The following is a 16,001-nucleotide window of genomic DNA, read 5'->3' as shown; positions in this document are numbered from 1 at the left end:
ATAGCGAGGGAATCAAAAGAGCACAAGGTGAAAAATCTTTGCACTCGAGTGCAACACGTAACTTTTCATCCCACCTCATCGAGGAAATTTCTAAACTCAAAAAACAAAATGGCGCGCACATATGAGCATCAAATTAAAAAGAAGTACCTATTAAAGTACATTTATTTGAAAACTCAGTTTAAAAATGAAACGAGGTTAAAAATCTATGTAAAAACAATAATAAAGATTACTTAATTAATTGAATAATTATTTTAAGCGGTATTTTATTTGTTTAATATGTATTTGTTTGAAAAGTCTTATCAAGATTGTCACAAATGGAGTATTGCACACGATGTTCTAAATTCAAATCACTTTGCCGCTCTAGAGGATAAAAACGGCTTTTACACTCAGATATCAAAGGGTAAAACTACTCTTTTCGAGATGGTGGGATGAAAATGTTATTGCGTGTGTGATTATGGCATTTTTTGAAAGCCGTTTGTGGTGTGATTTTAACATGGCTTTATAAAGATACTGAAATTACAGTGGAGTCATTCGTTTTAAGACTGTATCAGATGTATATTATATCTTAAAATTAATCTTACAATGTCCAAAAATACTGAATTGAAAACCACATCGAAATCGGTTTATGAGAAAATTGCGCGCATACGTACATAAAGCTTAAACTGTGAACGTACTTTTTTTTAAGCTGGTTAAAACAGTTTCAAACAATATTTAACCTGTAAATAAGCCAGAACCTATTTTTTTGTATTTGAATAGTATCCTTACCCTTTCAACTTTCAAAACATTTCATCACTGGCATGTTTATTACTTTAGTTACATAGATATCAGATAATTTTTATGTATGTATCTGTAAATGTGTGTATATTTATTTATTGAATAAAATCTTCTTTATTTCTCACCTGTACTATAAACAACAGTGGTAGCCCTCGCAGTTTTAGCCCCAGCAGTAACCAGGCACGTATACACATCGTGACCCGAAGTCTTGGAAACCAGCAGCGTGGATATGACCCGCGCTAGTGAAGTCGGGTTGCTGTCTATTAGCTCATTCGATTCCACGTCATACTGGAAGAAAGGGTATTGTTAGTGGTGCCATGTAGTGGCGAGGGGACTAAAACTTTTGACTAATGACGAAATATGTAGGATTTTTGCGTTAACATTTTTACTTTTAAGTTTTTTTTTTTATATTTAGGTAGGTACCTAGATATTCATTTATAACCTAATTACTTAATAACTTGTATATTATTCCAATCATAGGTATTTCGGCTTTTAAATTATAATATAATTTAAGTTAAGGAGAGTTCTTAACTACCTAACGCACTGATTAATTTTAATATTTTATTCTATAGGTACATATCTACAAACAATTGATAGCCCACTGTTCAGTATCTTTGCATTATTTTATCAGCCTGTCTTCATTTTCTTTTAATAAAAGTATACAAATTTTATCTGTACATACTTCTAAAATAATTTTATTTCCTTACCTCATAAACTGGCGCATCATTCCTAAACCAATGTATAGAGGGCGCTGGCGCTCCGACCGCGTCGCACGTTAGTTCCAACACATCGCCGCTAGAGAGCGCGTACGTCGCCCGGGGGCGCTGCGTTATCGTGAGAAAGCGACGCGCGCCTGTTTGTTTCGTGGGAGGTGCTAGAATAAGAAAAAAATAATATAAATACGTAAAAAATATATATTAAAAATTACTAGTAAGAGACTTTTATTTTAGGAGTGTCAAATGGTCTGTGGTGCGACGGAAAACGCGAGAATGAATCTTAGTATAGTTTGCAGCTACTTGTCAAGAGATGGCGCTAGTAGACTGTTAATTTCAACTTTTTCAGTTATTCTCATGTTTAACTATTTTTTTATCGTCTGCTTGGCCTTTGCCGTTTGCCCAATTATGTTGAAATTGGCTTCCAATCTAACAGCATACCAATGTTTTACATGGAGAAATAGCAACCCTGTACCTCTCGATAAGACTGGTTGTTAGACTTTTTGGCTTCTGACTTCCCGAAACGATTGCCCGGGTAAATGCTTCGAAGAAATAAAATTTTTAGGCAGTAGTCACATGTAAACACTATGTTTAAACACTGGCAAGACAGGAAGCTTTTTTTTTAACGGCGTCAAAAATCATCAAATGACCCCTCCCGCTGTGGGTTAGCAGCGGTGAGGAAGTGTCAGACTCTTACTGACTAAAAACCGTCGTGTTCCGCCGTAGGCCTTTTACGTACCAGGGCCGCGGTATCTCTTTCGAACAACCCGCAGCAAGACAGGAAGCTGACCCCAGCATAGCAGGACCTCGCAATTATTTTTCAGTACCTAATAAATATGAAACTTACCATGATTTTCAATATGATTATCCAAATCAAGCAGACGCATGTGTTTGTTAACATTCGCCGACCGGCCGCACCCGAGCAGAGCCAGAGCAAACACTAGTATCAGATACATTGCTATTCTATATAATACTGTAGAGATTCACGTATTAGAGTTATCTGAAACAAAAGAGAAAATATTGTTATAGTTAAAAGAAATTGAGATAGACAGCTATGTTGTTGGGAAGGTTTTACACCGCTTCTTCTTCCCAGGCATAACACTAGGAAGTGGTGACCGGGGACGTTTTTGGATGCGCCTTAAGTTTGACGTGAAAAATGCAAATCTAATGAGCCTAGTTTAAATGACTTTGTCTTTAGTAGCCAGTTAAATCAGCATAAACTGTACTATAGCAGCGTGAGGTATTAGACTTTTACTGACTTCAGGTTCCTTCTTAAGCCCAGCGTGTATTAGGGCCGCGGTCACTCTTTCGAACAATGTTGCAACCGGCAGGCTTTGCCCTAAGGGGTACCTAACTAACCAGCGTTACTGTGAATGATTCATTAAATCCCTCCCAAGCACGATGGTGTTACCAACTTTCAGGCTTCAGGAAACTTTTTAATGTTTCAGAAACCACGATTCGATTTCGGCCAAGAACCGAACCTCGGGCTTGTTGCACGGCGGCAGTGGCACTTGCGTCCACTGACTAGACCACTGATAATGTAAAGCTAAAATCTTCACTGTTTAACCGAACCATAGTTCTTAGAACTACAAAAAAAACTAACAAAAGTCCAAATTCTTCGCCATTTCACCATTCAAAAGGAAGATCACTATCTTATCTCCCCACACTTCAATTCACAGAAAGCTCAGTAGTTTCTTAGATTTTGATGCAAAAACTGTCGAGAAATTTTTGGAGGTGTGGTCGAAGGGATAAAAAAAGGGTCCCGTAAACATGATTCATACTGCAAATATGTACGTTAAGTGGTCATAAAGTTGGTCCTTTTCAAGGAATTTTTATGTCTCTTCCGGATAGCAACCGCTTTTAAGCTAAATTAGGGTGGTGGAGACAATTTGTAACTGTTGGATTTTTGGTGTGGTGTTGAACTTTTTTTTATAGTCTGTTTTTTTTGTGTTATTTATTTTAATTAGATCTTATTAAACGCTCTGTTATGAATATGGCAATGTTTATTTAAATGTTTAAGTTGGCTACATGTTGTTAATATGTCAATGTTGGTATAAGCTCTCTCTCGTTCTACTATTCTAAAAGGCAACACGTTGTACAAATTATATTTTCAAATAAAAGACAAGTTAGTCCACCGAACAAGTCCTGTTTAATTTCAAAAACATCAGGTTATGGGCCCAGGCACGGCCATAACAGCTTGATGTAGATTACTTGCGGTGGCAGTAAAAGTAAAATCGACGAGAAGAAAAAAGTGAGGTTATCACTTTTGCGGCATCGGCTGACGGCTCGGCCATTGCGGAACAGCGGAACATCGTCGAGAAGGAGTACTTGTTCTTATTTGGGAGAGGACAAGGTAAAAATGACGGAAGGAAATAACAATAACGTCAATGTGATCAAGTTAGAAGGAGCCAGAAATTGGAATTTATGGAAATTCCAAACAACAGTACAATTGAGGGGCCATGGATGGTTAAATATCGTGGAGGGAAAGCAATTGAAGCCCGAAGTTGCCGCTGAGATACCGGCATGGGAGTCCAAAGATGCCAAAGCACAAACGTTACTGGTAACACGAATGTCAGAAGAGGCAATGCTACATATTATTACTTGTACGAGTTCTGCGGAGATGTGGCGAAAGCTTCATAGTGTTTATGAACAGAAAACTGAGACCAGTGTGCACATTATACAGCAGAGATTTTTTCAATATAAGTTCGAAAGAGGAGTCGACATGTCTGTTTTCTTATCTAAGATACAAGAACTACAAAACCAATTGAAACAGATGGGTGAAGAAATCTCAGATAAATTTGTAATCACGAAGGTGTTGATGTCGTTACCAGACGAATATAAACATTTCATTTCGGCCTGGGAGTCGGCGCCGGATGACAAACAAACGTTTGAAAATTTAGTGGCCAGACTACTGATTGAAGAAGAGCGAGTAAAGGAAAGGAACGAAGGAGCACAGCAAGCAACACCGTCTGCATTCTTTGTGAAGAATAAAGGTCCAGGACCGTCAAGAGGTTTCAAATTTGGTAAAAGCGGACAGTATAATACCGAAAGTAAAAGCAACAATAAAACTAACAGTGAAGGGAACATGAGTAATAATAATAACTGTTTTTATTGTGGGAAGTTCGGACATTTTAAAGCTCAGTGTCGTTTTCGAAAACAAAGAATGTCAAGAAGTGAAAATAAAACGAATAGTAATGCGTTCGTGGTGTCTAATCTGTCGCATCAACTGCAAAAATCTAAGTGGCTGGTGGATTCTGGTGCCACTGAACATATGTGTAGAGACCGTGCATTGTTTACATCATTCTCAAATACTTCGCCAAAACCTGTTATCATCGGTAATGGAGCAGTGATAAATGCGATTGGTTATGGACAGATAACAGTTCAAGTGTCAAACGGGAATGAATGGATTGACACAGTCATAGACAATGTCTTGTATGTTCCTGTACCCTTATTCGCTAACTTTCGGATTTTCAGCTGTCAACTGGCCTCAGTTGTCAACCGAACTTTGATGTCAACTGACAATTCCAAAACATCGGTATTTAGTATCGCATGAAGTGGACATCAGTGGATATCTTTTCACGGTGCTTAACGTAAAAACTATGGTGACTAGCAGGGGTACTCTTGACAACTCTAGTTTTTATCGACTATTATACTGCTAAGGTGGAAATACCTTATTAGCATTACATTACTACGTTTGAGAGAACGCTTTATTTTCAACGTGTTATACATTTAAAAACAATCTGTCTCGGTAAAATTCAGTATTTGCTTTCTATTGTGTGTGAACTTGGTGTCTAAAGTTCCGTGTGGTTGAACAATATTTTAACTGAGAACATTGTGAGTATTGTAGTTATTGTGAATTAAACAACTTAAATTCCTGTTTTGCATGCAAAGCAATAATTGATACACCATTTTATTATTATTTAGGTTTAAAATGCCAGGACGCAGGAAAGTGTCACTGAGGCAAATGGAGCTGCTTCTAGAGTTTGCGCATTCCCATCGCGACATAGCGTTGGGCCGCTTTCCGCCAGGTCCTCAGGGAGTGCGGGACACTCGAGAAGCATGGCGGTCGATTTCGGTGGCACTTAACTGTGTCGGCAGCGGAGCCACTAAAACGCCGGACCAATGGCGCCGAGTACGTTTACTTCTTTATTTAAAAAACAGCACTTTAGCATGTTTGTATGGTGGCACGACTATATCTCATAATATTCACTTGCTTTTAATTTTGGATACTTACTTTGCATCTGTAAAACTTAATAGTAACTCATTGATAACTTTTTTTTATTTTGCTTTTTCTAAGTTTTTGTCACTGAATGAATGTAACATTGTTTGCATGTGTAACTAACCAGTAACTGTTTTTTTTGTCAAGTATTGGATAGAGTTCAAAGCAAAAACAAAAGGAAAAGCTGCAGACATGCGGAGGAGCACATCTGCGACTGGTGGAGGCCCTAACAGGCTGGTCCCTCTTAACTATATAGAGGAAAAGGTGCTGGCTTTGTTAGGCCCTGTTGTGGTTGAGGGATTGCCTGGTGTGCGCTTGCCCATTGATGTTAGTTTAATTTCATATAAATATAATTTAAGTTTTATTGTCATCCGCTTCATTGAAACTACTACTTTATTTGTCAGGATGTTATGTGGTTTCTTTACGCATATTGAAAAGAAAATTATTTCTTCAGATATTGTCACTTGGTGACCCACCAACTTCCCAGCCATCGATGTCTGGAGCTGTGGCTGTACACACCTCACAGCCTCCGGTGCCTCCTAAGCCCTCAACCTCTACTTATGATGAGCAGATAATGGAGGTTGAATGGCTTGACGACAGCCTTCTAGAGGGGACACAGCCTGTGGAGCAGATGCCTGCTGCAGAGGCTGTGGAGCAGATGCCTGCTGCAGAGGCTGTGGAGCAGACGCCTGCTGCAGAGGCTGTGGAGCAGACGCCTGCTGCAGAGGCTGCGGAGCAGACGCCTGCTGCAGAGGCTGTGGAGCAGATGCCTGCTGCAGGGGCTGTGGAGCCCACACTATCCAGTGAGGCTGCTATTAGTAAGTACTTCTTAATTAATAAATAAAAAACAGCTTTTTATTTTATTTTTACTAGGCCTAGCGATAAGCAAGTAGTAATTAGGTAGTAGTAATTGTATTGTAAGGTGTATTATCCTGTAGTTAAATCATTGTAATTATATATATTTTTCTAGGGAATTCTGAGAGAGATGGTCCACAATGTTCAACCCCGAGCCAGCGTCAACGACCACGACGAGCGAATGGTTAATAATTTTATTTCAATAACAAAAATTTTGATAATTTTACTACTACTATACTACTATTATATCGGGTGTGTCGTTCACAATCACATTAAATCATATCGCATATACTTTATGATATTCTATGGCGAATTGTAAAAAAAATAACCTAATCCATTCAGTGGTTTAACCACAGGAGTCATTTTTCGTTTTTATAATTTACAACATCATGTGTAAAGCAGAGATAAATTTAGGAGTATCGTATGTTTTGATCAGTTGACAGCTGTCAGGTTTCAAGGGAGAATTTCAATTGTTTGTAATGATTGTTTTATATGGTGTTCTAAGTTTTGCACATTTTTATTCCATTTACTTTGTTTGAAAAAATCATTTTTTTAGTTTTACGTATTTTTCTTTTTTCTTTGTGTTAATCGACATATATTAACCAGTATATTAACGCATTTCATTTAATGTGATTATGAACGACACACCCGATATATGCATGTAAGCCAAAAAGAAAAATAGTCACAAATATTATTTTTTCAGTTCGCAGAGAGGAGTCAATACCTCGTTGGGCCTATGACCTGGAATTGAGGAGAATAGAGGTGGAGACCCGACTCACAGAAGCAGTGGAGGGGATGCTTGGGGTTTTAAGAGACATTCGGGACGACTACCGCCGGCAAACAAACCGGGAATGATTACCTACTGCGTTGGTCTAGTTGTCGTTCCGAATGTTGCAAACAATGTATCCTCCGCGGCCCCCCCCTCTATCTTTTGGGTCCAATGTTTAAAAACGTCAGCGGTTTTACCCATGCCCATAGGACCCCTTGTAAGTGGATGTCTACACCCTACGTTGTGATTGTTAATTAGTTTTTATATTAAAAAAGATTTTAATTAGAATAATTATTATTAAGTGAAATTTTAAATAATGTTGTACCTTTTATTCTAAGAATAAATAGCGTTTATAAGACTTAACTAGTTTTATTTTAGGTACTTACCCTATTCATTTTACTAGGAGCTACTGCCTATCTTACCTGATCAACTCAGTTAAAACAAAACTCCTTGGTAAGACTGGTTATTGGTAATTCAAACTCAAACTAAAATTATATTTTATTTATTTAAAATAGGCGCATAAAAGTTCACAAGTAGAAAAGCTCTTGCGAAATGTCAAGCTAGTTGCACGGTTCCAAGGAGTGGGTCTCATGGAGAAGAACCGGCAAGAAACTCCATAGACACTCTTTTAAAAAAAATCAATTTTTTACAATAATTTTCATATAGTGCTAGTTATCCCTGAGAAAGTTATACAATGCAAGTGAAGCTAATGTATTGAATGAATAAATTATATAAAACTATTTTAATGCAACTATGTTAAGAGGAAATTAAATTATATAATTCAAATAATGTTACTTGGTAAGCCAAGTTTTGAAATAGGTACCGCATCCTGCGGCTCGTTCAGCTCGCCTTGGTGGGGAAGTGCTGGGAATCTTGCACCTCGCATGCCCGTGGTCGCCGGGGAAGCCACATGTGAAGAAAGAAAAAAAAATGAGTTATTTTAACGACAGTCATCCCAATCAAATAAAATGGTTTTAAGTAAATATTTAAACTTTAGTTCTTACACATAGTGTTGCCGAATGTCCCGATTTTCAGGGTTTTGGGTCTGGGTCTGGGGGCGCCTCGCGATTTGTACCTGAAAAAAATAAAAATATATATAAATTTAGGTAATCGATATAAAACTATACTTGCACTAATAGCGTAGAAAGCATTGATTAAACATTTAAAATTACACTATTTATCTTATATAGTTTTGAAAAATTTAATAAATAATTTTAAAGTATTACTCACTAAATAGATAAATATTCTTAAACCATTAATAATGCCAGGAAGAGTTTATAAATTAGTCCTGGTATTCCATAATCTTTGGACTAGAATATCTCTGGTCCTTGAATTATCTAGATTTGCTGCAGCTCTAATCTGTTGGGAGATTTGGCTCTGTTCCAAATAGTCAGACTCTTCACTCTCAGGCTCCGGCAGAGGAACATTGTGTATGTTTGCTATATTGTGTAGTACAACACATGCATTCACAATTTTAGCCACAGTCACTGGGTCATAGTGAAGAACCCTATGTGCTAATAAACAGCGCCAACGATTCTTTAATACACCTATGCAACGCTCAACGGTATTGCGAACTTTGCAATGCAGTGTGGTGTAATGTTCCTCTGGTGAACCGACAGCAGCCTCTAATATAGGTGTCATCATCCAAGGGCGTTGTGCATATCCAGAATCACCTGAAATTTCAGTAATATAAGTAAAATACCTGTTTTATTTGAAAATACTTGACAAATACAATCCAATATTTATATACCTAATAGCCAACAATGCTCCCCAGATCTTTCCAATCCTTCTAGGTGAGATTTAATGCAGCATTGGTTCCACACAAATGAATCATGTGATGCACCTCCATAGGATGCATCAACATGCAGTATTTGCAAATTCGCATCACAAATCTGCAATAGATAGGTATAACATACTGTACAGTCAGCCATCAGCGCAAGTGCCAAAACCAAACAACTTGACATGGATCTTTTATCATTGATCTTTTTTTGTAAATAATTGTCGTACAAATTCTGGTCTACGCTGCCCTATGCGTCGAATGGTAGATACCTACAATAAAGCATTTATTGATATTGACATTTTTGTATGCTCTAAGTCCAAATTTAAGAATGATGTAATGAAACTGTTATTGGAAGTTGAATTAAATTGAATTTATTTATTTTATACCTACATATTACTCTTTGATTATAATATTATTATCATTATATTGAATTGAATATGTACGATTATGATCTTGATGTTTAATATGACTTGATTTTGTGCTGTATTGTTTTAATGTTAAATTGGATTTTGTATAATTTTATTGTTTATTATTGTGATTATGATGGTGATTTGATTTTGTTTCGTTTTGCAGTACCTATTTTAATTAATTATTTATTTGTAATGTTTTAATACCATTGCTATGTATAGTATTTATTGAATTAATAATGCTCATTTGGTGGCACTCATTACCTAATATTTTTGTTAAAATGAGGATAATGCAGTGGGCCACAATATTGTTATCACTCACCCTTATTGTTAATTTATTAGTATGTATTGTATATTGTGGTTGTTAATTGTCCCTAAATAAATAAAATAAAAATCTTTTATACATATATGTTAAAAAGTATTGATTGATTATACAGTAAGAAAAAAAATTGTGATAGAACATTAAAAAATGTGTTTAATACTCACCAGCAAAACATTTAATGAATGATAATGTTTTCTATTAAAAAAAGCTTCTTCATGGTCAGTGGGCCTTATTATAGCAACATGGGTTCCATCAATGCACCCAATAACTCCTGGGAATCCAAATTTTTCCATAAACCTGAAAAATACATTATTTCATGTTTATTACATATAAGGTAGAAAACAATTACATATATGATTAAAATAATATATAGCTAACATACACTCTCATGGTGGATTCCCGTTCTTGTTGAGTGGAAGGAAACTTTATGTACTTGAGTAGCACGTCCCGTACATTGAGAGCATCGGTTACCTCATGTAGGCACCTACTAAATGTAGGTTGAGACATGTTGCAAATGAATGAGGAGCTTCGTTGGTATGATCCATTTGCATAAAAGTTTAGGACTGCCAATATCTACACATAACAAAATTTGATGTTAGGTACAAAGTTTATCATCATAATTATTAATATTACTCCATCATCATTTCAGTGTTTAAGAATAACATTATTAATTTACGTAATACTAGCTTCCACTCGCGGCTTTCTACATACTTACCAAATTTCAACCAAATCTGTCCAACCGTTTTTGCGTGATTGAGTAACAAACATACATCCATACTTACATTCTCACAAACTTTCATATTTATAAGTAGGATTGGTATTTATTCAACTTTTTAGGTTATAAATTCATACTTTTAGCTCAATTGCAACAGCAGTGTTTCGTTGAGCACGTTGCAGAAATGGACGTAACTCTGCCAAAACTTGCTGAAACCCTGATTTGTTGACACGGAAATTTGCCATGAATTCCTTCTCCGGTAAATCCAGAGAATTGTTGCAATCCCGCAGTCGACGTTTCTGGATTCAGGACAAACTTCGTTTTCTCTCTTCGTCCGCAAATGCCAGCAAAAATGCACGCGACATTCTGTAACACAAAAAAGATAAAACAAATTAAAATAATACAATTAAAAATAACACTATTAAAAAAGGAACGACTCAGGGTTTATATTTCTATCGTATTCGCAAAATTAGAGAAATCTTATATGTCTGATGCAACAATAGAGTATAGACATCCCAGTGATGATTACCAAAATCGGGCATAAAACACTGCTATTTGTAGTGTATTTAAAAAAATGTCAGTGGCTGTCAATTTGATGTCCACTCATTGCCCGCTGGGCTTACGAAATCGCAATTTAACGTTCATCGATACAGAAACAGCTGTCAAAATGATCTACGGTGGACATCAGACGCTGTCGGTGCTCATGACGTCATCGCAGTTGGTAACTGGCGTTAGCAAATAAGAAAATAGCGGTTTGACAGTTTACCGATGTATACTTTACCAAATGATGATAACTGCGAGCTGTCAGTGGAGTTAGCGAATAAGGCCCCTGAACTAAAAACGAACCTGTTTTCGGTAAATCGCGCCACAGACAAAGGTTATGTTGTAGTGACAGATGACAGTTCATGCAAATTTTACAAGTCAAATAAAATTTGCGCTGTTGCGGAAAGAATTGGAAATTCTTTTTACTTGAATTTACGCTATAATAGTAATGGTGAAACTGCGAGTACTGCAGAACTAGCGTGGAACGATTTAAACGAGTGGCACAGAAGATTGGCGCACCAAAACTTTACCTATGTCAAAGATATCTTGCGAAAAAACAACATTGTGGTTAAACAAACGTCCAACCCGATGTGTGAGAGTTGCTTGGTCGGGAAAATTCATAGATTGCCATTCAATAGAAGCGAATTCAAGAGTACCAGGACATGTGAGTTAATTCATGTTGATACATGCGGTCCCATGGAGGAACCGTCAGTTGGTGGGTCAAGGTACTTTGTTTTGCTAACAGATGACTATTCGAATTTCAGAAGTGTGTATTTTGTGAAGACAAAAGATAGGATTAAGTATATAATTGAGGATTTTATAAATAAAGCCGAGAATAATACTGGAAACAAGGTGAAGACAGTCAGAAGTGATAACGGCCTGGAGTTTGTGAACAGGTATGTGAAGGAAATGTTTACAAGACGTGGAATAACACACCAAACTACAGTACCATACACTCCAGAGCAAAATGGAAAGGCAGAGAGAGAAAATAGAACATTGGTGGAAGCGGCCAGGACAATGATACATGAGAGAAATTTACCAAAGAAATTATGGGCCGAAGCCATAAATACTGCAGTGTTCGTGTTGAACAGGACTGGGAAGAGTCACGAGGATGGGCGATCTCCATATGAGGTATGGACTGGAAAAACATATAATATCATGGAGTTGAGAGCTTTTGGTACAGAAGTATATGTACACATACCAAAAGAGAAGAGACTGAAGTGGGATCCGAAAGGAGAGAGGGGATTGATGGTCGGATATGAGGAGAATGTGAAAGGTTACCGTATTTACTATCCTGAAAAGAATGTAGTAGAAACAAAAAGGGATGTTGTATTCTTACAGCAAGAAGAGAAGGAGAAACCTCTAGTGAAGAAAGGTGAAGGGCAAACTGTAGTGTCCTTAGACCTTGAAGAGGACACAGGGCAGGAGAATAGTCCCGATATTGATGAGGTAACAACCCACAACCACAACGAGGTAGAGACATCCCACATGAGTAGTGACTTAGCAGACAACTCTGAAGATGACAGTGACTACTTGCCATGCAGTGAAGAAGAACAGTTATTGGAAGATATTGTTTTACCTGTAGAAAGGAGCAAGCGTGAGCGTAAAAAAACTGACTTCTACAAGTGTAATAACGTAAAATTAGAGCAAAGTGAGTGTGATCCCATCACATATAGAGAGGCCATGAGCCGAAGTGATGCTAGTGAGTGGAGTGCAGCTATTGCTAGGGAACTTCAGACTCTGAGTGACAACAATACCTGGGAACTGTGTAAATTACCTGTAGGTGCTAAGCCTATAAGCAGCAAATGGGTTTTTAAAATAAAAAATGTAAATAATGTCAAAGGGTATAAGGCTAGGCTTGTTGCTAGGGGGTTTGAACAACAAGATATAATAAATTTAAGTGACATTTTTGCTCCAGTTGCTAAGCTAGCAACTTTTAGATTGTTTGTAGTAATTGCAACAAAATATACTTTACCTATACACCAGATGGATGTCACTGGAGCTTTTCTATATGGTAATATTAAAGAAAATGTATATGTAAGGTTACCAGAAGGGGCATACTCAGGAGAAAATAATATTGTAAAGTTAAACAAGTCACTGTACGGGTTGAAAAGTTCACCTAAAGCTTGGAATATTAAAGTTGACTCTGTATTAATTAGAGATGGTTTTATAAGGTCTAAATGTGATCCATGTTTATATAAGAAGTATAGTGGTAAAGATAAAATATTTTTGTTAATATATGTAGACGATTTGTTAATCTTTGGAAGTAATGAAAGTGATGTCATTAACCTAAAAACAATGTTAAGTATAGAATTTAAAATGAAAGATTTAGGGCTAGTTTCAGAATTTCTAGGAATACATATAAACCAAAACTTAGAAAAGGGTATAACTACATTGTCACAAAGAAAGTACTTAGAAAATGTATTAAAAAGATTTAATATGGAAGATTGTAAACCTATGTTGACACCCTTGGATAGTAATTTGAATACTAAAATGTTTGATTCAAATACTAATTGTGATATAGACATTGAAAGAGTCTGTAGGCAAATTATTGGCTGTCTTATGTATGCTGTCTCAGGCACTAGGCCTGATCTGTGTTTTGCAGTTTCCCTACTAAGTAGATATCAGAAATGTGCTAATAGTGCATTACTTAGTTCACTTAAGAGAGTATTGCGTTATGTGAAGCATACATTAGATTATAAAATAGTATATAAGTGTGATGATAGTGTATTACAAGGCTATTGTGATGCAGATTGGGGAGGTGATCAGAGGGACAGAAAGTCTACCTCTGGCTATTTGTTTACTTTTGCAAATTGTTTGGTTATGTGGTGTTCAAAGAAGCAATCTTCTGTAAGTTTGTCTTCAACTGAAGCCGAATATGTTTCTATGAGTATGGCAGCAAGTGAAGCGTGCTGGCTTGTTAATTTATTGCATGATTTGGATGTTCAGAATGATAGCCCTGTTAAGTTGTATTGTGACAATCAGGGAGCTATTTTGAATGCAAGTACAGACTCAGTGAAACGTCTTAAACATATTGACATTAGATACCACTTTGTTAAAGATTTGATCAAAAATAATAAGATTGATATTCAGTATATTAATACTTGTGAACAATTGGCAGACATGCTAACAAAGTCGTTAAGTAAGGAGTTGTTAATTAAGTTTTTAACACAATGCAATGTCAAGTGGTAAGCTAAGAAGTAGAGATGGTTATTTGGTAATGTTTTAAGATGTTTTAAGTTTTGTTTTAATGTTAATGCTATTTGTTTTAAAATGTATAAACATTGAGAAGGGGTGTTATGAATATGGCAATGTTTATTTAAATGTTTAAGTTGGCTACATGTTGTTAATATGTCAATGTTGGTATAAGCTCTCTCTCGTTCTACTATTCTAAAAGGCAACACGTTGTACAAATTATATTTTCAAATAAAAGACAAGTTAGTCCACCGAACAAGTCCTGTTTAATTTCAAAAACATCACGCTCTTTAGTAGCAAGTTTTTAGTTTTAACGTATGTATATGTAATAATTATTTTATATTTTTTTTAAATCTTGTAAATAAGTGAATAATATGTTTGTTGTAAATAAAGATATTGTGAGTATTTAAGTGTTGTATATTTTAATTGTAATACCAAAAATCGTTATTTTAATATTTGTCTTAAGATTGTTATTTTTACCATTTTGTCTTGTCTCTCGATGCAGTTTTTCTGCATTTTTTTTATTATTAAAATGACATATAACCAGGAAACACATCTACTTTCCATACCAAAAAACATAACAAAACTACAGTCATACACTCAAAAAAACGAACCAAAACACTACCAAAGATTACTTCAGACTACTAATGAGTTATTTGACGTAAATCTAACAAACCTATTGTTTGCATATCAGTTCACGCGATCGCACATGATCATATTTATCAATGAACATCAATGATGTCACACGGAGTTCCCCGGAAGATAAACTGGTAATGATATTTTATAAATGGGTTTAAATTTAGACTTCCCGCTTTCATTTTTAAGGAAATTTTTATGAGTGTATTTTTAGCATATTTTTTCGTTGTATGTGTGTGTTTGAGATGTTTTTTATGTTCTCAGTTAGTTATGGAAAACTGATTAGAAAATTATTCGATTTGACTGAAATGAAACAAAAACCAATGAACTTAATATTTTTATAAGTGTTACAAACATAAGTTAACTTCAATTCAATTAATCTTAAATTCATTTAAATGAAAAAAATACTGCGTCAATCTTTTTCTTCTTTTTTAACTTTAATTTATCTCAAAATAATATATTAAGAAATCTTAAATTACCTTTATCTTTTCTTTGGCTGCTAACTGGCGGTCTTACCCTACTCACATATCTTTATCGCGATCTGCACGTGTCGCCACAGGAAGTAAAGATTGCAATAGTTAAAAGTTAAAGATAACTGTCCGTTTAATGCTTGCCGAATATTTTAACACCAACTTTTTAACTGACTTTTTATTTATTTCTTAAGTATTTTTAACTTTTGTGACTGTAAAAAGTTTTCGGTTTATATATTTGTACCTTTAGTGTACCCTGCACACTGCAAACTTTCAGTCAGCCGATAGTTAGTTCGGGCTCATAAATCAGTAAGGAAATGATCAGTCGGTATCAGTCCGACTAAAAACTTTAGTTGAAAACCCGCAAAAAAATCAACTTTTGCCGACCATCAGGATAACTGTCGGCCGACTATTTAGTCTCTCGCAAAAGCTCTTGTCAAATAATTTTGTCGCTCGGAAATCAGCCATTTGATGCTCCGCGTATGCGCGTAACTGTTTTGTTTCCTTAGTTAAGGAAAGGAAAATACTAACGGCCAGTTTCTTCATCAAAAGTTAAAGTTAAAGTAATGTCTAAAGTAAAAGTAACGGTCAAATACGTTTGTT

General features: G+C 35.9%; 2 protein-coding genes across 4 annotated transcripts in view; both read right to left on the bottom strand.

Moving 5' to 3' along the window:
• The window catches only part of LOC124642946 (neural/ectodermal development factor IMP-L2-like), an 85,869-nt gene that overhangs the window by 3,650 nt on the left and 66,218 nt on the right, over positions 1-16,001 (bottom strand). For all 3 annotated transcript variants that reach the window (XM_047181743.1, XM_047181741.1, XM_047181742.1), the window contains exons 2-4: positions 2,335-2,487; positions 1,482-1,648; positions 900-1,062 (exon numbers count right to left, since the gene is read on the bottom strand). In XM_047181743.1, the coding sequence (XP_047037699.1) occupies positions 900-1,062; positions 1,482-1,648; positions 2,335-2,443 (439 nt within the window). In that variant the 5' untranslated portion in view covers positions 2,444-2,487. The remainder of the gene's footprint in view (positions 1-899; positions 1,063-1,481; positions 1,649-2,334; positions 2,488-16,001) is intronic.
• LOC124642945 (putative nuclease HARBI1) lies at positions 7,817-11,022 on the bottom strand. Its single transcript, XM_047181739.1, has 6 exons — positions 10,692-11,022; positions 10,222-10,412; positions 10,004-10,136; positions 9,081-9,222; positions 8,561-9,003; positions 7,817-8,405 (listed from the first exon to the last, which is right to left on the bottom strand). Exons 1-5 carry the CDS (start codon positions 10,797-10,799, stop codon positions 8,606-8,608), a joined length of 972 nt encoding a protein of 323 aa, XP_047037695.1. The 5' UTR covers positions 10,800-11,022; the 3' UTR covers positions 7,817-8,405; positions 8,561-8,605.

The sequence above is a fragment of the Helicoverpa zea genome, chromosome 26 (assembly GCF_022581195.2).
Source record: "Helicoverpa zea isolate HzStark_Cry1AcR chromosome 26, ilHelZeax1.1, whole genome shotgun sequence".
In the NCBI taxonomy this organism is placed as follows: Eukaryota; Metazoa; Arthropoda; class Insecta; order Lepidoptera; family Noctuidae; genus Helicoverpa; species Helicoverpa zea.
Note: the sequence above shows the minus strand (reverse complement) of the source record. Positions and strands in the feature narration are given on the sequence as shown.

Coding starts and splice junctions, on each gene's coding strand:
- LOC124642945 (XM_047181739.1), bottom strand. CDS start 10,799: ATGGCAAATTTCCGTGTCAACAAATCAGGGTTTCAGCAAGTTTTGGCA. Junction 10,137..10,221: donor CGGGAATCCACCATGAGAGT/GTATGTTAGCTA, acceptor TGTATTTTTCAG/GTTTATGGAAAAATTTGGAT. Junction 9,223..10,003: donor ATTCATTAAATGTTTTGCTG/GTGAGTATTAAA, acceptor TATCTATTGCAG/ATTTGTGATGCGAATTTGCA.